At 51.5% G+C, this 21,634-nt stretch overlaps 1 protein-coding gene across 7 annotated transcripts in view; it reads right to left on the bottom strand.

Moving 5' to 3' along the window:
- Pc (pyruvate carboxylase) overlaps nucleotides 1–21,634 on the bottom strand; it is a 106,671-nt gene that overhangs the window by 69,097 nt on the left and 15,940 nt on the right. For 2 of the 7 annotated variants that reach the window (XM_071616020.1, XM_071616021.1), the window contains exon 1: nucleotides 5,739–5,909. The exons of 2 other annotated variants lie outside the window; for them this stretch is intronic. Coding sequence is in view for 1 of the 5 variants with exons in the window: in XM_071616018.1 (XP_071472119.1) it covers nucleotides 6,851–6,856 (6 nt within the window). In the remaining 4 variants the exon portion in view is untranslated. Of the gene's footprint in view, nucleotides 1–5,738; nucleotides 5,910–6,850; nucleotides 6,931–7,183; nucleotides 7,415–21,634 lie in introns of those variants that run through there. 3 more of the 7 variants (XM_071616022.1, XM_027944265.3, XM_071616018.1) reach the window with 3 other exon arrangements.

The raw sequence follows: 21,634 nt of genomic DNA, 5'->3' as shown, positions 1-21,634 counted from the left end.
CCACAGGGTAATGCCACACCACGGGCACTGGGCTGAGGCTCCCAGGCCTCTGCTGTCTTCCACACCCCCAGAGAGGTGCCACAGGCCACCCACAGTGCAATACCAGTGAACACGCACTTCAGAACCAATCCAACCAGACACTAGTGTGGACGGAGCTCTCGATTCGCAGTCCCTGCCTCTCCACATGGCTCCTGTCTCCACAGGTCCCTCCCCAGCACTGCCACCTGAGCTGTGGAACGTGAGCTGCAGCTCCAAGGCTTACGGTGTCCAACTGGGGATTTCTATCGCCTTCTGAATCTGCTTCCTGATCTACAAAAGCAGATTGAGCCAAATCATCTTGAGGAGTCGCGATGAGAACTCAGGAAGGGCTGCGCTTTGCAGTTCCTAGGAGAGTGGCCCATTAGAGATGCCTGGCACGGCGACCAATGGCCTGCTTTGTGGCATCAGCCTTAATCCTTCTCTCTTTTATCACACCCTGGGGCTACAACATCGAAAGGCAGAGACCAAGACACAGTCCTGGAAGGTTCAAAGCAGAGTCAGCCCCACACACGATCCTGAGCAGGAGCAGGGGCTGAGAATCAGAATATCCTGGTCCTGCCTCTGCTGCCACTAACCAGAGCTGTGCCCTGAGGCAAGTCACTTCCCCGCCTGGGCTGCAGCTTCTGTCCCCATCAGACAAGGGATAATAACTGCTGTGCCTTCTTCATGCAAGCACTGTAGACAAAAAAATTAGCCATGATGCAAGTACCATACCACAAGACACCAGGCCCTCGGTCTAGCTGGGAAGGAAGGAGCAGAGCAGGCCGTAAAAGAGCGGAAAGCCAGACCAACAGAGAGTAACACGAACACCAACCAGAGCACGACACTGAGGATCAGCCAACAACAGAAATGGAGACTCTGAAAGCTACACAACATCACTGGAAGAAATCAAAGACCTGAAGAAAAGGAAAGACACTCTATGTTCATGGACTGGAGCCTTAATACCGGTAAGATGGCAATACCTAAATGGATCCACAGATTCAGTGGATTCAAAAATCACAGCTCGAGAGCCGGACACAGTGGCGCACGCCTGTAATCCCAGCAGCTGGGAAGCTGAAGGAGGATCTCGAGTTCAAAGCCAGCCTCAGCAATGGCAAGCCACTAAGCAACTCAGTGAGACCCTGTCTCTAAATAAAAAATACAAAATAGGGCTGGGTATGTGGCTCAGTGGTTGAGTGCCCCCGAGTTCTATTTCTAGTACCAAAAAAAAAAAAAAAAATCACAGTTCCCACTGGGTGTGGGTTTGTAATTCCAGCAACTCAGGAGGCTGAGGCAGGAGGATCACAAGGCCAGCGTTAGCAACTTGGAGAGACCCTGTCCCCAAAAAAAAAAAATTTAAAAAGGGCCAGGGATGTAACTCAGGAGTAGAGCATCCCTGGGTTCAATCCCCATTATCAGGGGAAATCAACAAGATGATCCGAAAATTCACATGGAAAATACAAGGGAACCAGAAGAGCCAAAAGAATCTTGAAGGGCTGGGGATGTGGCTCAAGCGGTAGCGCGCTCGCCTGGCGTGCATGCGGCCCAGGTTCGATCCTCAGCACCACATACAAACAATGATGTTGTGTCTGCCGAAAACTAAAAAAAAAAAAATAAACATTAAAAAATTCTCTCTCTCTTTAAAAAAAAAAAAATCTTGAAAAAGAACAAAGTTGCAAGACTAGTACTTCCCATTTTTAAAACTCACTACAAAGCTCCGGGAACCAAGATGAGGAGGCATTGGCATACAGGTGACACACAGATTGGCATAACCTTCACATTTACAGTCCACTGTCCTCAACAAGGGGCCACGACAACTCAACAAACAGTGCTAGACTAACCAGATTTCTACAAGCAAAAGAAATTGAACCCCTTTTAAGAAATAAAAATAAAAAGGACTAGGGATGGGGACTAGAGCACCCCTGGGTTCAATCCCCGGTCCAAAACAAAGGTGAAAGACAATCCTTATATTAGAAAAAAGTTCTAAATATTTCAGTCTGATAAAGGTCTAGTATCCAGACTATATTAAGAACACTTACAGCTCAATGAAAAGACAACCCAATTTAAAAATAGGCAAAAAATCTTAATAGAAATTTCTTTGAGAAGATGTGCCAATGGCAATAAGCACAGGAAAAGATGCTCAACACCATTAGCCAAGGGAAACATGAATCAAGCCCCAGTGAGATCCCACCTTACAACCACAAGGTCAGGAAGTGCTGTGAGCACATGGAGACTGGATCCTCAAGCACTGCTGAAGGGAACACAAAAGGCAGCCACTTCGGAGATAGTCCTTCAGGTCCCCAAACAATTAAAGTTACCAAACAATCCACAATCTTATTCCAAGATGTATCTACACAAGGTAACTGAACAAACCTGTCACCCAAAAACTTGTACACAAATGTTCAAAGCAATATTTCTCATAATAGACAAAAGTGGAGACAAACTAAATGCCCATCAACTGATGAATGGATTAACAGAATGGGGTATATCCATTCAGTGGAATATTATTCGGTTGTTAAAGTGCTCTTAGTTGCTACGAAGTGGCTGAACCTTGAAAACATCCTCTGTGAAAGAGGATGGAACAAAAGGCCATGAGTTGTATGATTTCATTTCTGTGAAATGTCCAGAACGGGCAGATTCAGAGACAATTGATTAGTGGTTGCCAAAGGCTGGGGAAAGGGGAAATAAGGAGTGGTTGCTGATGGGCACAGAGTTTCCTTTGTGGGTGAAAAAAATATTCTGGAATTAGTGAAGATGGTTATACAATATTGTGAATATGCTAAAAACCTGCCTGGAACTTGCCATCCTCCTGCCTCAGCCGTCTAGGTCACTGGGAGGATACATGTGGATCACTGTGCCTGGCTGAATTATATACTTTGAAAAAGAGTGAATTTTAGCCAGTTGTGATGGCACCTGCCAGCTACTCAGGAAGCTGAGGCAGGAGCACCACTTGACCCCAGGAGCTGGAGACCAGACTGGGCAACACAGTGAGACTGCATTTCAATTACAGTGAATTTCAATTTATAGTATATGAATTGTATCTCAATGAAGTTATAAAAAAAATTTTAAAAGTAATACATGCCAGAGCTTATTGAAAAGTTGGAATACTTGCAGAAATAAAAGGGTTTTAGTTTTGCTTTTTAACCATCCAAGCAGCCTCTTTGCCCCATGACCTCAGGGGGCATTCTGTTAGAGAGGGAGGTCTCTGCAGACAGAGAAGCATAGGGCTGGGTATTCTGGGATGCAGTGCTCTCCTTCATATGTATTTATTTAAAAATAGCAACAGAGCTGGGTCGTGATCAGTGGCAGAGCACTTGCTGTGCATGAGTGAGGCCCTGGGCTCCATCCCCAGTGCCATGGGGGGGAAAAATCCACTCCTGTTTGCATTTCCGCTTTGGCTCTGTGCTCTACCATGATGTTACATTGTTTATGAATAAAACCTGGACCTGCCCAGACATGTACTTGAGAAAGGGAAAGACATTTCAATAACCTCTTCAGACAACCGTGGCCACTGCTCTTCAATGCTCCCCCAAACTCAACAAATAGCAAGGAATTCATGGTACTGTGGAAGCTGGAAGCCTCAAACTTTTCCTGCTACGTGACATTAAAACCCAATGGCCTTTCTCGAGCTGTAAATGGGCCTTGTTCCCAGCATGATTTCGTAACCTCCTGTGCTGGTCCTCCGGAGCACAAGGGCTCCCTGACCCAGCTGATCTTGAAGATGCTAGGGCGTTAGGTAACACTGTAGCAAAATATCACCCGGGCTATGGCCACCCATGTCATCAGAAGAGCCTGAAGCACCAGGAAGCTGTCCAGCTCAGGACAATAGATCAAGTTTCCCAAATTCTAAGCTGTGCCCAGAAGCTCTGCTTTTGCCATTAGCTACAGTATCACTAGCTGTTTTCTTTGAAACAACAGGCTCAGAAGACTCATTTTCAAGAAAAATCTGGTCAGATACCCAAGGCTGAGTAACAGCAGATTCTTGTCAGTTGCTCTTTCAAGTAGAAACTGTGGTCCCTGAAAACCCAGCCAGTTCAGTGCGCAACTCACATGACTCACAGGTGCTTCTCCCGGTCCAGAATCTGGCTAAACCAGACACTCACTTCCTGTTTCATCACACAGAGGCTCAATCAAGAACTAAGCAGGTGAATTAATACAATAAATTAGTTTTACTGCTTCGTTAAGGCCATTGTTAAGTGAAATGGAGGAGAAGGGCTCCAGGCCACCAGGCAGTCGGTGCCACTGCCCCGATCCCGGTAAAGGCATCAACAGGTCTGCCACCACAGCCTTTGTCCCATGCTGGGAATGCCAGCACAGCAGAAAGGAAGGGAGCAGACGGCTCTGTCAGGAAAGTCTGTGACTCACAGACCCCCCCACACCCCCCAAACTGGCCTGAGGGCCAGCAGGGCCCTGGGGCGCTTGCGTTAAGACCCGGCTAGCCTGGGGTCTACAGAGCTGACCCTGTGAGCTGGGGGTGCGCTGAGTGGTGTGACCTGGTGCTCGCAGGTGGCCCACCCACCTCTGAGTGGGGCAGGGCTGATGGCCTCAAAGGGCCAGGCAGCTTCCAAGTCTAACAGTGCTCTCTGTCCACACCACCTCCCATTCCGCTGACCTCGGCACCCAGCGGACTCCCAGCGGACTCCCAGCTCTCCGGTAGGCTTTGTGCTCCCACACTGGAGAAGGCCGGGAGGCGGTGAGCAGCCTAAAGGCAGCAGGCAGGGAGAGGGTGGTGGAGCCCAGCATCTCCTGCCCTGGCCCACCTGCCCCCAGCCTCAGTCCACCCACTGGGCCCACCACATGCCCTGCCTGCAGATTCAGATTTGGCCCGCATTCCTGCCATCCGGCCCCCGAGTTCAATGTTAACAAAGGGTCTCCCTGACCTCCCTCACAGTTAAGGCCTCTCGGTTAGGAGCCCCACCGAGAAGCCACCAGCACAAGGCCCCTGGTTGGCTCAGAGTCCTGTCCTCCCAGAATATCCAATAAACAATTCGAGGTCTGGTGGGAAAGGATTTCTCATAGACTGCTACAATTGCAGCCGCAGTGAAGCTGCTTGGCTGGCGGAACCAGAGAGGAGAACAAAGTGCTATTCAGGCCCCAGGGACAGACAATAGGCCCTTATCCTCCTTTCTGGTCCAGGCGCAAAGCTGCCAGCAATGGAGGGCTCCACGGGTAGCCCCCAGGCAGGGCTGCCCCTAGAGTCTGTGGGGCCCCAGGCAAACTTTTTGAGGGGATCCATTTATACAAAAAACTTAGGTCACTCAAAATTAGCTCCCCAGCACGATTCTGGCAGCCCATCTCACGAGGTCCCACTTAAGAAACAACAGTGTCGCTGGGAACGGGGCTGGCACTTGGGGCCCCAGGTAACTCCACGGACATCTGTCACCCCTACACAGGATACAGGGATGAGAGCACCCCAAAGACCCACTGGAGGGGGACTTTTGCTCCCAAAGTACAGCCTGGGGCTACTCGCGCCTGGGCCTAAAGGTGTCCCTGGCCCTGCAAACACAGCCACCGTCATGGGTTTGAAGGGTTAGAGGACTGCCCTCAAGAATGGAAGCTAGGAACTCAAGGCCCACACCTTGGGGTTTTCAAGCCACCTGGGTAACCCAAAATCTCAGGGAGCCCCAAATCTTCCAAGTCACCAGGCCTTTACGGCTCTTCCCCTGTGGCCTCTGCCTGCTGGGCTCCCACTGGATCTCAGGGAGGTTGGAGTTTCACACCTGATTCCAGCCAGTGTCTCGAAGAGAAGCCGGGGGAAAGCACACAGGCTTGACCAGGAGGATGGAAGGGGCCAGGCCTGCGGAAAGCACTCAGCAAACAGGAGGCAAAAGCAAGCCACAGGCAGCAAAAGCCTTTAACTCAACTTTAAACAGGCCCTGCCCCCGGGGGACATTCTGCTATTAGCTCCAATGACACTACCAAGGCTAAAGGAGGTGCCATGCAGGGTTCTGGGTGGCACCACTGGGACGGGGCTCAGCAGGTAAAGAGTGCCAGCAACAAACCCCATCTGGAGGGCAGGAGGCTGCCTTGGGCTCCTCCCACCCCCACTCCACCCACGGAGGGTGAGCTTGTGAGTCTCTGAAATGTGCCTAAGGTTGCCGTGTCCTGCCAAGATCCACACCCAGCCACTGCCACTGCGCCACGCAGATAACTGCAGTGGGGGGAGGCTCATCAGTCTCCTGCTGGGCCAAGGCCCTCTCATGACCGGCCGCCTCCTCCCCAGCACTGATCACAGCCGTAGCTGACCAGGACCTGGCCTCCACTGTCTCCTCTGATGACAGAGATCGCTGGGCCATCACTTCCTTGCTGTGTCGCCAGCAGGTAGCAGGGGGCCTGGAACTGGCCTAGAGCAAAGGCCTGAAGCTGAGGGCCAGCTGCAACCATTCCGTACACAGTGACCACACTGAGACCAAGGGCTCTGACCATGGAAGGCTGCGCCAATGCCCACTCTCAGGGAAAACAACAGGGAGAGGGGCCATGGGCCTCAGCAGGCCTCGCAGGGACAGGTCCTCGGAGGCAGCAGGCCAGGCTTGAAGGCTCCCACTGCAAACCTAAAGTCTTGTGCTAAGGAATAGAGGGGGTAACAGGACAGAAGTTCTAGCCCCAACAAGCACACAATGGCAGGGACAGCCTGGTTCCAGGCCTCTGAGCGTCCGGACTTGGTGTCTCCCTTCCTCTTTCTCAACCCTTCCAGGGGCCATCTGTGCTCACATCTTTCAGCGTTTCGAGCTAAGTGCTCCTGGCACCGCTCTCTCCCTCAATGCTCTCCATACCCTCCACCCCCTTGGCTTTGACCTTCCTCTTCCTCGGCCCCCAAAATAAGCACACCAACCTGCATTTCTCTGAGCCACTGATCTTGCTGGAACTCACCCTACCACTGGCGGGGCTTGGCAAGAGCAAATGACCTTTGTGCAGAGACTGATCTCCTCCCTGCTCTTCTGTCAATTCCAACTGGGTAAATAGTTATGGGACCAATAAAGCCTAAAGGGGGGAAAATATGGCATCACGGGCAACGCACAGGCAAAATACCTGGATCCCCTCCCTGGTCCTTTGTGACCTCTGGCAAATCATCTATAACACAAGACCCCATCCTCCCTCAGGCGTGCACGCAGGCAGACTCTGCTTACCCAGAGGTCCCCCACACATCTCCAGAGATGATCCTTACCTTTTCCTACGTGGGACAAAGGAGTTCAAGGGTATAGAGTTGATAGGCCAAGAAAAGAGGTCAAGCCTGCAATTCCAGGACTAAGCTCCAAGAGAAACTGGAAGCAGGCCCAGGTGGACTGACCCTATTCCCGAAGCCCATGTGTCAGTGGCTTGTACGTTGCCCTCAGGTTTGTCTGGGGCCTTGCCAAGCTAGATTTCAGCTTCAGAACGTCAAACACGGAAATCAACACATGGCTACTGGCCTGCAGGACACGAGAGTTATGACAAGAGGGAACAGTCTAGAAACTGTTGGCACTCTGTACACTAAGGGAGAGCTTTGATTGGCCTGCTCTCGGGTGACCTGGAGCAAGAGACAAAACTCTGCCCAGCCTCAGCCTTCCAGGATAGCAGCACTCACAGCCCAGGCGGTGCTGAGCAGAGGGTCCTCCCAGGGCTGCCTCGAGTCTGGGATGGTCCTGGAAGGGGACAAACTGCAGGTGGTCAGTTCTCCACTAGGTAAGCACGAGTCGCATGCCCAAGTCCATTCACTCACAGCAGGCTGTGGGCTCTCCAGGATAGGGGACAGGAGGGACAAAACCACAAGTGGAATCCTCCTTTGTCCTCTCTGAGAAGTCTGTTAATGAGACAGCAAGCAGCATTCTTCCCTCCACCTGCGGCTCCCAGGGAGGAAGGTAAACCACACCTCAGACCAACTCTGCTTCTAATGTCCTCTTTTTGGGGTGTGGCTGTGGAGGTGAGGGCAGAAGAATAAACAAGAGACTTCCCCAGTCCCTAAGCCACACGACCTCCAGATGTCCTCATCAAACTGGCCTCAGAGCAGAGGCAGCCCAGGGATGGTTAGTGGCACCCCGGGAGTGGTCAGTGGCACCCCAGGAGTGGTCAGTGGGACCCCGAGCCTCTTCCTGGGAGGAAGTGCCCTTCTGCTTAAAAAGAGACCAACTGGCAGAAAAAAGAAGATGGACACTTCTGTTAGACCAAGCCCTTGAGCCTCCCTGCACCCAATAAACAGCAGGGTGCCAGGAGGTCTCTGAAAAGAATCTTGCACCATTGTGGCACCTTGGGCCAAAGTGGACCACAAAGTGGACAGCGAGCTGTCTGGGTTGGTCTCAGAAGGTGAAACAAATAGAGAAAATGTTTCCTATTTGCAAACTGTCCCTTCACTCGCACCCTAAAGAGGGCTCTGTGGGGCCCAGGGTGGCACTGTGTGCTGACCTCCGGGCACCACAAGCCAAGCAAGAATGGGAAGCCTTGGCTGGTGGGGACAGAGTAATGACAACAGTGGAGTGGGCCCCAAGCCAGAGGCAGCAAATGGACCAAGTGGGAGGGTCTGTGCCAGGAATACCAAATACACAGCAAGGGAGGGGACAACGCTGACAAAAGTCTGAGGTGGCAACCAGGAGCCTGGTCCAGGCAGCCCCTCTGCACAATTCAGAACTTCATCAGGCCTTAGCTCTTTGGGAAGACACGCCGTAGGCCTAAGAGGGCGACCAGGGCTCTGAAATGGCACCCAGTCAGAGGCACATCCGTGGCAAATGACAGATCTCGGTCACAGATGACAGAAGCTTGACAACGTAGGTTTGCACAGTCCCGGCACAAAGTGCCCGCTGACCGAACACCAGAAGGAACCACTCAGTGAGGCTGGCTCCGGCTGAAGTAATCAAATCAGCAGCGTCAGAAGACTGTGAGTAAGGGGCGTGGGTGACCCACAATGTCCCACACCTCTTGCTGGATACAGAGGAAGGGGACGGGAGGAGGAGGGAGAGGAGGAGTGAGAGTGGCCGTGGTTCTCAGACCCCACGCCCCAACAATCCAAAGCCCAGCTGGCCTAGGGGAGCCTGCAGGGGGGCCAGGGCCTCCGCGCCTCCTCAGAACCAGGAGAGTTCCCGCAGCGCCGGCAGCCTCCCCGGGCAACAGAAGTGTCCATCTTCTTTTTTCTGCCACTAGCCCCTGCCTAACAGCTGGAGAGGAAGGAGGCCTCAAGCACAGACTCAATTTTGGAAGGAAGCCCAGATCTCACACAATAGGGGACTGAGACAAGCACAGGGGGCAGGAGAATTTTCAGCCTGAGCCTAAACCCAGATACAGGGGCTGCCCGCGGACGGCCCGCCTCCTGGGGACCTATGAGGAGCTTCCCAGAGGAGGCAAAGGACCCACCCTGACCACGGCTCCCATCGACCCCAAGACCTCGCATCCTCCCCTGGGCAGCCTCACCCCTTCGCCTCCCTCCTTCCATGGGGTCAGAGCCCTGACCTCCTCCGGGAACAGAGCTGGGACTGGATCCAATTTTAATTTGTTCAATGCATAGAAACACAGGTGAGTGCAGTGCACATGTGGCCAAGGACAAGAAGCCTCCCTGTCCCCGGTTGGCTGCCCAGGGACGGGCCCTGTGCACACCCTCGTCTTCTCTGCACTGAGGAAGGCAGCCCGCTCCCACTCAGACAGCGAGGAGTGTGCAAACAACCCTCAAAACCCAGCTGCCTGCCGAAAACAACCTTCTCCTTAGGTTTCTACAAACCCTCGAGCAGGACTATCTTGATCTTCGCTAGAGCCTTAAGCAGCAGCATCCAGAGAGGGAATAACAGCAAAGGGAGGACAGAGGCCAAGGATCATTTGTAAACTAGATGAGAACCAAGATGTCTGAGCAAAGAACCTGCCCCTGGACCCCAGGCATCGCACCAGACGCTACTGCGGTGGGAAAAATGAAAGGGAGCTGCAGGATTTGCAAAGGACACAAGCTCAGAAACGGCGGCAAGAAAACCTGGCACCACTCAGAGAAAAGAGAACTCCAGCAGGCGAGCTGGGAGGTGTTCTTCTGGGGCAGTGGCGGGAAGGCGGAGGACCTGGGTGCGGGCACAGGGGCGGAGTCTGGGCAAGTAGCTCCCTGCTTGAAGTCTCAGTTTCCTCGAGGTGACACCTTTTACTTTCAGGATAATTATAACAAAACAGAGATGACATGTAAAGAGACCCCAGGGGACCAGAACAAACTTAGCGGCTGTCAGTATTTCTCGCTGTCATAACTATTTTTCTGTTGTATTCTTTTACATATATTTAGTTCTAAATGTGGAAAAACCGACCAGCGGGTAGAAACCCACCCAAGAACTCTGATCTCATTCTCCCCACACTCTGGGACTATTCCAGAATTTCAGAGTGACAAGGGTGGACAGAGAAAGCTATTGGGAGGTGGTGGGACCGTAAGGAGTTGGGGCTAGTGGATGGAAGTCAGGACACAGGGGCATGCCCTTGAAGGCGACATAGGGATCCACCCTCCTCCGCTCCCGTTGTCCAGCTACCACAAGGTGAGCAGCTCCACTGTCGTGTGCTCCCGCCATGATGTTCCGTGCCACCACAGGGCCAAAAGCAGTGCAGTGCACCACCCCTGGAGAGAGACCCCAAGATCATCAGCCAAAACAAGCCAATTATCTCATTTTGTCACAGTGATGGCAAGCCAACACAGCGGCCCTACTCGTTCACAGGGGCTCCTTCCCCAGCCCTTCGCTTGTGAAACAGGGAAAACAAGGCCATCAACTTCCTAAACGCAATTCCCTGTTCTGTGAGTGAGCTCGGATCCCTCTGCATGAAGCCCACCCAGCATCTCCTACTTCAGAACAGACTTTCTGAAGAAGTCGAGGGCTTCTGAGCAGTCTCCATCTCAATCAGAGGGAGAAGTGGGAAAGAGGCTTTGGAACTCATGACATGAGAATGGAGACAAAGCTGCAGACAGACGTACTTCCGTTCCACAGATGACCGCCCATGACGACGGAGCCACTCAGGGTCAGCAGGGCAGGAAGAGCAGCGAGCCCGGCCTCACAGAAGCGCAAGCCCAACTTCAGCATGAAGCAAGCGCCTGGTCGTCCCCAGCTCCGTCCTTTCAGACACGGGCCGAGTGGTTCGTCACCCAGGAGGAGGCCCAGCCCTCCAGGAGCTTCGCCATCGCCCAGGAGGCCTATGAAGAAAACGTCACACCCGGCTTTAACCCTGACTCCAAGGAACTGTCTCCGCCCAGTTTGCTGTTAGCTACCAAGGGGCTTTCTGATAAGGACACAGAGGGTCTGAGACCATCTTTATTCCTGGAAAAACCACTCCAGAGAGGAAAGGGAGGCAGGAGTAACGTCATCTTCATTTGAAGAGAGTGGCCCACCTTTGCCCCCACGTCCCACCTGGAGGTGCCCTGGGCAGGGACTCTGCAGGGAAAGGAGGCCAGGTGGAGGCAGCAGCCCAGAGGCCACCAGGGAGCTGTGGTGCACAACCAGGTGGAGGAAGAGTCCCCGGAGTCGACACCTTCCTTTCTACAAAAGAGCTACGTAATAAGCGAGAGTTTTAAATGGGTCATGGAAAAGCACAGAGCTCCGCGATGTCAGAAAATCTTGAGACAAAAATTTGGGGAAAAAAAAAAAAAGGAATTAAAGTGGACTTGGCAGAACAAATAACAAGCACTCTATTCCTCCTCTTTATTTGCAAACAGGATAGACACAATCTTTGAACAGAAGGACAATGGCATCCTGGGCTCCTATCTTAGAGAAAGCATCTAGGAAGCCATTTGGCAGAAATGATGAAAGTTAAGCAAACTCAAGGCACAGAGAAGATAAACGATGCAGCAGATAAATAGGAAGCAGGTTTCTCCCTTTGCAGACCTAGAATTACTGGGAGACCTCTGAAAAATAAAGACCCCCATCTAGCAGCCTTTTCCCAGTTAGCAGATATTGCCTTTGTGATCATGAAAGATAAGCAAGCTATTTTCTAACTAGAAAAACTGTACAACAGCTTACAAATGTAAAATGGACGGCTCTTACTAAAAAGCAGATAATTTAAGGAATATTATCTTTTGAAACAATCTGGAACAATACGTAATTATAGTTAACCTGCAATTTGTCCACATTAATGAAATGGGAACAGCAAGCATAGATAATTCAATAAAAACATTTAAAGAGAACTTCTGAAATGCCTGGCATAGCGTGGGAAGCAGAATTTCTTTAAAACTGTGTTAAACTTGGAAAGCAAGGTTGCTGTGGCCTGGATCTTGAACATTCCCCAAAGGCTCATGTGCTGACGGCTTCGTTGTCACCCTTAGGCCTTGCTGGGGGTGAAGGAACCTTTGGGGGAATGTCCTGGGAGGGGATATTGAGTCTTCAGCCCCAGCCCTCCATCTCTCTCTCTCCTCCCTCCCTCCCTCTCTCTCTCTCTCCCCTCTCTGCCAGGATGTCCTGTGCTGCCTCAGTCCCCAAGCAACCATTAACTGAAACCTCTGACACAAGAGCCAAAATACACCTTTCCTCCTTCAATCTGACTTTGTCAAGAATTTGTCACAGCAACAGAAATCTGACACAACCCATTATGATGATACAAAATCCTGGAATTCCATTAATGTGAACAAATTGCAGGTTAACTATAATTATGTATTGTTTCAGATTGTTTCAAAAGGTAATATTCCTTAAATTATCTGCTTTTTGGTAAGAGCCGTCCATTTTACATTTGTAAGGGTGCTAGTCAGCTTTCTATCACCGTGACAAAATACCTGAGAAAATCAACTTAAAGGACGAAAGGTTTCTTTTGGCTCACAGTTTCAGATGTTTCATTCCATGGTTCTTTGTCTCTATTACCACAGGCTATGGTGAGGCAGAGCATCATGGGGGAGGCAGTAAGGCAGAGCAGAGCTGCTCATGTCATGGCCAGGAGCAGTGGGCGGGAAGGTGTCCAGGCATGAAGCACACCCTTCCAAGTCATGCCTCCAATGACCCCAACTCCTAGCTCCCACCAGTAGCGCCACCAGCTGGGGACCAAGAGGACTTCAACACAAGAGGCTCTGGGTACATTCCAGGCTCAAACAGTAACATAACCAAGCACTCAAACAACCTCAGTAGTCAGTATGACCAGGGGCAGGGGACAATGAAAGCCGTTTTGGCACAAGAGTCTGAAAATGCCCATATTCTAGTTCCAAAATGCACAGGTCCACGGACAAAGAGCAGGAAGGCACAGCAAGCCGAGGTCAATCCTGGTTACTTTTATTAAATGTTTTATTTCTTTTTCTTTTTTCTTTTTTTGCCATTGTAACCATTTTAACACAGACAGTTCAGTGAGTGTTGGTCTATTTGTGACTTTGTGCAACCATCACCACTGATTCCAGGACATTTTCACCATCCACAACAAACTCACCACGTCAGTGGCCCCTGGTGGTCCACTGCAACCACTGATCTGCTCTCCACCTCTCTGGATCCGCCTATTCTGGACAGTTCGCAGGACCTCATACCCCACGTGTCTTCTGTGCCTGGCTTCTCTCGGCACGCTTTCACGGTTCATCTATGTCTATCACCTGTCAAGGCTTCATTCCTTTTTATAGCTGAATAATATTCTATTCATTTGTTTTTGTTTTTTTATACTAGGTTTGAACCTGGGGCACTTTACCACTGAGCTTCATCCCTTTTTATCTTTTGAGACAGGGTCTCACTAAGTTGCTTAGGGCCTCGCTAAATTACAGAGGCTGGCCTCAAACTTGCAATCCTCCTGCCTCAGCCTCCCAAATGCTGGGATTACAGGCCTGCACACCAGCTTGGCCCATTCATCTGTTGATGAACATTGTGCTATTTCCATTTTGGGGCTATTATGAATAACGCTGCCATGAACATTTATAAATATATTACACTTTATTCTTTTAGGGAAGTTTTGGGAATTGAACCCAGGCCTTGTGCATGCCCCCTTGTGCATGATGCTTGACCATCCAGATTAATTTACGCAGTTAAGTTTGAAGAGTCAAGGACTCAAATCCAACAGATTGACTCTATGGTGTAACTCCCAATCATGCTGCTGTCATTTAGAACTAGATGACCCCCAAAGGCCAATGTATTAGAACTGGTCCCCAGCGCCAAGGAACAATGAGAGGTGGTGGAACTTTTAGGGAGTGGGGCCTAGTAAAAGGCTTTAGGTCCCTGGGGGCATGCCCCGAAGGGCACTGTGCAACCCCAGCCCTTTTTCCTCCTGCCTCTCTTGCCCCAGGCCAGGAGGTGAGTAGACTTCCTCCACCACGCCCTGCAGGTAGGATGTGCTGCCTTGCCACAGGCCAAAAGCATCCGGGCCAACCAGTAGTGAATGGAAAGCTCTAAAACTGGAGCAAAATAAATCTTTTCTCTGTATAAGTTGATTTGCCTCCAGTATTTCAGTAAGGGAAAGCGACCTAACACACGCACTTTGTCCTCCTGGGGCCCGGAAGGTGCACAGCAGCCAGCAATGCTGAATGGCAGGGGCATGGTTAGAAATCCACACGCATGAAGCACCAGCTGCACGGACAGAAAACGACCTGACCGTTTGTACTCTCTCGACCTGACCGTTTGTACTCTCTCGGGTCCCTGAGGCTGATATCCAGGAAGCTCACAGGCTGCCCGGGTGGTCCTTCAGTTAGCAGCAGTACTGACGTGAGGCCCGGCCGCTGGGAGGCTGGAGACGAGGCTGGAGATGGGCAAAGTCAGGGAGGACACCTGCTCACCCCCAGAGGGCTGTCAGTGAAGGCTCCGCAAAAAAACACAAGGACAGAGGGTGGCAGGAAGGAGGAGACCAGACCCAGGAAAGCAAGAAAGAAGGACGAAGAGGCGGCATGTTCCTGAAGACAAAAGGGAAACAGCCAAGACGGCAAGAAAGCAAATCTGAGGGAGCGCAACTGCCCCTCCATCTCCCCGCAGAGGCGAGAGGACGGAGCCGCGGCCTCGGGAAAGGGTCAGTCAGCGGCCTCTGCTGTGCTGCTCTTACAGCCTAAGGCCCACCAGCTTCAGAAGGTGACCTGCGGCCAACGGGGCCACCCCCAAGTGCAAGAGAAAGCGAGGCGCATAGCAGAGGGCCAGGCTGGCTGCGCGCCCCGGAGCCTCAGTGAGGCCCCTAAAAACCGCACACTGCGACTTGGGCGGGTGCAGGAAGGACCTCCGTCTAGACCCAGGGCTGCAGGGCGTCCAGTTCAGCTTCAGGATCCCAACAGTCAGTTGGCAATAAAGGAATAATAAAGGTCCTTTTTTTTTTTTTAATTAAGGAAAAAAAAATAACTGTAAAAATGAATCTCTGTCTAAAATGGCCCAGTGTTACACGACAAGCACAGCACGGGGGACTGTCATCAAAGGCACAGAAGAGAACAAAGACCCCCTCGGAGCAGAGGGCGGAGCCTCTAGAGACCCAGGAGGGCCTGGGGTGCCCCTGGACAGAGTGAAAACGGGGAGAGGAGCCCCCGCAGACCGACGGGTGCTGAGCAATGGAGGAAGCCTGCCCGAGGCCAAGCGCCCCAGCAGACGGGACAGGCCAGAAAGGGACGGCTGCAGCTGCTGAGCTAGAAGGCAACTCTCAGGAGCAAGCGATTAAAAATTAAAGATCTGGGCTGGGGACGAGCTCCGTGGTCGGGCGCTTGCACCGCGCCTGGGCGGCTCAGGGTTCCGTCCCGGCACTGCAAAACATAAATAAAAAGTTTCCCGGAATCCATATGGAGAAAGTAGAGGGTAGAGAAAAGGATTACAGGAAAAAGAAACAGCTTTTTGGAAGAAACCTTTTTAAAGTAATCGTGAACAAGGTGGAGCTCTACAAGACGTGGACGTTCACGGGAAGAATTCTTGCCTGCGGTCACCTGGCCTCCCTCCTCAAGGGAGCCTGGGGAAGCAACGGCAGCCACTCCTGGAACTGAGCTTGTGGCCAAGGGGAGCTCAGGCACCTCGGGGGCTGCACCTGTGCCATGGGCGGGTCCTCTGAACTGTGGCCACTGTGCCCGAAAGAGACCTCACACACAAGACCCGAGGCAGTAAAAGCACGACAAAAAGACAATCTGGAAGTAGGTTAAGGAAAAAGAAAAAAAAAGGCAGCCTTCGCAGCATCCTCACAGAAGGAGTAAAGCACAAACGCTTTGCAAAACCAAGAATCAGGCCAGCCTGAGATGAGCACTACCAAGATGGAGGTGGCATGGCAGAGTAACATTAGGTTTCACAGTCTACCCAGGAGTGAAAAAACGCCAGCATCATTATGGAATTTCAGAAATCAAAAGGCTAAAACAGCAAAGTATTTGGAAAAAGCACTAGTAGGAATCTGCAACCAGGGCCGAAGAGGAGCAGGACCTGAAAACACTCAAGACACGGGCTCAGCGTCTTGGCAGGCCGTTCCTGCTACCTAAGCACCCCTCCCCACGGCGAAGGCCAGGGAGCATCTGGGCCCCAGGCAAACCCACATGCTCAACTTATAGTTGACCTCAGCTCTTCAAAACCAGGGACAAGACCCAGGGACTCTGAAGTGGTCTTCTGGGACAAACCAGTGTCACCTGAGTTTGAAAGAGTGACCAGACCTCCAGGCCCCACGTTACAGCAGTTCAGTTGGCAGGAGTGGGGGAGGGGGCAAAAGTGCATCCATCATTGCAGTGGGCCAGGCACCCTGCCCAGCAGCGAAACGGAAGACCCCCGAGAATGGGAACCAAACCTAGGGACACCTCAGAGCACCACGTGGAAGGGAAGTGAGTTTTCCAACTGGGCAAAATACACATGACCACCCACCCCTCCCATGAAAATATCTAAAAATACTGGATAAACCATGTGTATGCATAAATAAATAAACAATGTGTACACACACACACACACACACACACACACACGAGTTGGCAAAACTTAAGGAACACTCAGGCCAAAATCTAAGAGGAAGCAGAAACCCAATACTATAGCTTGGACCGGGGACGTCCCCCAGAGGCTCATGTGCTGAGGGCCTGGTGCCCTCGCCGCAGTGTTCGAAGGCAGGGCTGCTGGGAAGTGACTGGGTGACAAGGGCTTTGACAAGTGCATGAATCCACTGAAGGGTTCATGGTGCAATGGACAATCGGAAGCTGGAGGGAACCTTGGAGGCCCTGCTCCCTGGCTCCCCACCACAACCTCTGCTTCCCAGCTGCTGCAAGGAGAGCAGCTTTGCCCCACCAGACCCTTCCACCATGATGTGCGGCCCCACCATAGGCCCAGAAGCCAGGGATCCAACCCAACATGGACTGAAGCCTCTGAAACAGTGAGACCAAAGAAATCTCTCCTCCTCTGTTTTTCTCTGGTATTTTATCAGTGTGGAAAAGCTAACCAACACCCCCAGAGAGGTAAGGAAGCATAAAAAAATGATTTTTTATTCTGAGGGAATTTACAGAACCAGGCAAGACTGAATCAGCTTTCAAAGCCTTAAAGGGCACAGGGGCCCAGCCCAGAGCCCAAGGTAAAAATCTAAGGAGATCTTACACCAGTGGAATCTGAGACCTCTGGTAAGTGAACCAGAAAGAAACCTGATCTATCTCCTCCCATCCCAGAAAACTACCTGTAAGAAAAATCAACTGAATTGATCTTTATCACTGAGCAGATGGGTAAACAAAGAAAAAACTCACCCCAAGAAGTCGTGATCACAAGACTGCCTACTACAGACTTTCAGTCCAAATTCCCACCCGAGTGACCTGAAAACACTCAGTGCTTGTATTGCCAGTGCAAGAAGAGTACAGCCACATGGGAAGAGAGTCTGGCAGAACCTGGAGGAGCCAGAAGTGCCAGCGATTCCACACTCGGCTTACACCTTGGAGAAACGCATGCTCACGTGCGCCAGGAGCCATGGACAAGAATGTTCCCAGTCATTCCTTCGCAAGAATCAAGATGAAAGCCGCAGGCTTCTCAGCAAGAGGAAGGCTAAACACACCGGGCGTGCAGGTGTGCTCCACAGCAGTGAAAATGAACGGGGCTACGGTGCCCTTGAGGGCAAGTCTCCACTGGAATGTGAAATCACAGAACTCAGCAGAGTGGTCCCATGTCTAGGAAATCCAAAAAGAGCAAAATTAAGGGCTGGGGATGTGGCTCAAGCAGTAGCACGCTCGCCTGACATGCATGGGGCGCTGGGTTCGATCCTCAGCACCACATACAAACAAAGATGTTGTGTCCACCGAAAACTAAAAAATAAATATTAAAAAAAAGAGCAAAAATAACTAATAAATTATTTCGAGATGGGTCATAGGTGGAAAACCATGAAAGCACATCAGGAGAAATCAATTAATCAAGTCAGAATAGCTGTGGAGTGAGTGAGCTTCCACTGGGGAGGGGACATGGGGAACATAAATTTCCCCTTTGTTAGATGGTTCTAATGTATTCATGTTTTCAATGTTTTCCGTGAGATGTATTTTGCAAAAACAAATAAATAGCAAAAAGGAAAAAAAAAAAAAACCCTGTGGAATGCCACACAGCTGCTAAAAATTGCAGCAGGACTGAACTCACCAAGTTCCAGGTGCAAAGGGCAGGCCAGAGAGGACAGGAAGACAAAGAGGGTGCAGGAAGGAAAGAGGACACCCCTCTATTTCTATTTAAAGGGACCCACTGTCTTCCAGAAGGATAAACAAGCTCAAGCTCATTTAACCAGAGGCAGCACCTGGGGAAGGGAGCTGGCCCCCTGCAGTGAGGGGAGGAAAGGGGCCTCATCCATTTCCATGTCTGTACCAGATACTAGCAAGTGTTACTGGGCAAAACAAGAAACATTTTTTAGAAAAAGGAAAGTTAAACACTAACCCTTTGGGTTGCCACTTAATAACCCACTACCAGACTCTCCTAGGTTCAAAGGTAGCACCTCTGAAGCAGCGGCCTGGGTCTGCCCGAGGTCCCTTTGCCTCCCCAGGTCTGTGTTCAGTGTGCCAGGCGACGGCATTGGCAGGCAGCACTCCAGCCCACCCAAGCCCAGGGTCCCTCGAAGGCCCTGAGGATGGACTTCAACAATGACCGGACTTGGGCTCTGCTGGGCTGGCTGATCTGGAACAAAAATCTGAGTCAGCTGAAATGTTCCTTCAGGGCCATAAATCTGCTAGGAATGGTTACATTTGCCCTTTCCCCCAAAATGCCCTTAGCCTGGTTCCCTGGAGGGGGCAAAGCCTCCTTAAGCTGGAGAAGGGAGACAGGAAAGGAAAAGTGGCTCCAAGCTGAACAAAGGCGGATACAGAACACAGGCCCACCAACCCCGCGCACATGCACACACGCCCCTTACTGGGGATCGAACCCAGGGGGCTTTACCACTGAGCTACACTCCTACACCCCCTCCCCACTTTTTCTTTTTTCCAATTTTGAAACAAGGTCTAGCTAAGTTGCTAAGGCTGGCTTCGAACTTGCCATCCTCCTGCCTCAGCCTCCCCAGTTACTGGAATTATAAGCACCACTGCACCCTGCTGACACAGCTTTTCCTGGAGGGCAAAGCATACCATCCCTGTCTTATGACTTTAGTCTCAAAGTGCTTCCCTTGGCAGCAGATGCCCTACCTGTCTTTCCTGCTGAAGTGACCACACTGGTGTGGTGTTCAAACCCTATTCTGAAGTTCCAGCACAGGAGCCATGAAAATCAAGACGCATTTGGGAGAAAAATAGAAGTGAGGGTTGTTGAGTTCACGTTTATGCTAGGAGGAGGCCTCCCCCACCACACATGCCCCTCTCAAGTCCACACCACACGCTTGCTCTTTTGCTCAGTCCATTTGCCAAGGCACGCACAGCAAGAGCTCCATGCAACCAGAAGAAAGGCATTTCCCCGTGATCAGCCCTGCCAGGCGCCTTAGCCCTGCCAGCCCAGCCTCCCTGGGCAGTGGGAGGCTCACACTGACCACGTTATCTCACCAGAAACAAGGCAAGAACTGGAGGCACTCAGCCCCAGAGCCTGTGCATTCTTCCAGGTGGTTCTCTCTCTCTCGGGGTAATATTTTTTTCCCCAAGTCGGTGCTCAGGGCTGATTGCTGACTCGGTTTTCTGACGGAATGTGCTTAGTAGCTCATCTTCCGCCCGTCCTCATTTCCTCTTTTTACTTACCCCTCCATCTTCCCCCAGACCACAGCCCTGGGGTCAGCTTCCTTCAGCCTCGCAGGGGTCCCTTTTCCAGCACTGCACTTCAAGATGAAGACGATCAAACAGAGCTTCTCAATTCCTCCTCCACTCCCACACGACAACTTTCCTCTGTGACATTTGTCTTTGCTTCTCCCTTCTGCTGCAACCACTTGCCACTCCACACCAGTGTTGTTACTCCACAATGCGCTGGTCCCCGCCCTACCTCCTGACTCCCCCCACCCCTGGTCAGCCTGCACGCTGCTGCCAGAAGGTTTCCCAAACCCCATTCACTGCTGGGTAGTCCCCAGCTCCAGCCCTTCAGGGGCTTCTTATCATCTGTAGTCCCCACACAGCTCTGACCAGGTACCCGATCCCCAGCAGCATCCACACCTACCAGGGCTCCAGAGGGCCAGTCCCTGTGTGCATCAGCGGGCAAAGCAGGGGCAGATCTCCTCCCACTGGGGGCTCCAACACCCTCCCAGGCCAGCAATGCTGGGGCACCACACTTCCCATGCCCGGCTTTTCTCATCACATGACTCTGCCCAGGGTACAAAGCATCTGCCCCTCCTCCCACTGGCCCAGAGGAGACCATTCAAGGGCAGGTGCTTCCAAGAGGTCTCTCCCGAATCATCCTGATGAAGATACAGCCCCTCATCCTGCAGGTCTTTGGATTCCTATTTTACCTCACAAGAGTTCCTCTGTGATTGTCCTCCAGTAGTGCTGTGAACAAGACCACCAGCAGGATGTGCCCACGAGGTGCCAGCATGACATTCTGCCACTCCTGTGAGTTATCTCATTTGATCTCCCCAACAGCCCCATAGAGAATATCTCATTGTCCCTCTTTTAAAGATGAAAAAAAAAAAAAAAAAAACAAGGATCAAAGAGACTAAGGAACCTGTCAGAGGTGACAGGCTGGTAATGGCTAAACCTGAACTCCATCCTGTCCACCTGGCTCCAGTGCCCCTGACCTCAACTACCACTATGCCCTTCCCTGCTAATCCAGTGTTTGTGCACTTAGCATCTCACCTGCCCAGACACTGCACTCAATTGACAGGACTACTGTCGCATATTAACTAGTCGTTATTTGAACAAGCTTGTATTTTGCCCCAGTCACAGGAAAGTGACCAAGGGCAAAAGCTGGTACCAGGTCCTAGTGGCCTTACAGCATCCAGTCGAGAGCTGGGTTCACCACAAGGGCACAGCAGATACTTGAGGAAAGAACAATTTCCTGGAATACTAGACAGAAATGCCCGCTGTCCTCCTTGAAAACCACTCAGCTCACTGAGAAGACTCAGACTGGATCATGGGGAATTTATTCTGCCAGGTATTGTAATTGGCATTTGAGAATATCCGAATGGGGTCAGCCTCAGTGGTGCAATCCTATAATCCCAGCTATTCAGTAGGCTAAGGCAGGAGGATGGCAAGTTCGAGGCCAGCCTCAGCAATTTATCAAGGCCCTGTCTCAAATTAAATTTCAAAAGGGATAGGGATGTAGGGCAAGGCCCTTGGTGCCTCCCCAGACCTGCAGAAACAAAAAAGAAAAAGATCACAAATGAACGGATGGAAAGACAGCTCAGGTTAGCAGAAATACAAATAGCTATTGTGCAACCAGCTGACCAGGGCAGTGAGAAACCAGGGAGGCCA

This window comes from Marmota flaviventris, chromosome 9, assembly GCF_047511675.1.
Source record: "Marmota flaviventris isolate mMarFla1 chromosome 9, mMarFla1.hap1, whole genome shotgun sequence".
Classification (NCBI taxonomy): domain Eukaryota; kingdom Metazoa; phylum Chordata; class Mammalia; order Rodentia; family Sciuridae; genus Marmota; species Marmota flaviventris.
The sequence above is the reverse complement of the archived record's forward strand: the minus strand, read 5'-3'. Positions and strand labels throughout refer to the sequence as shown.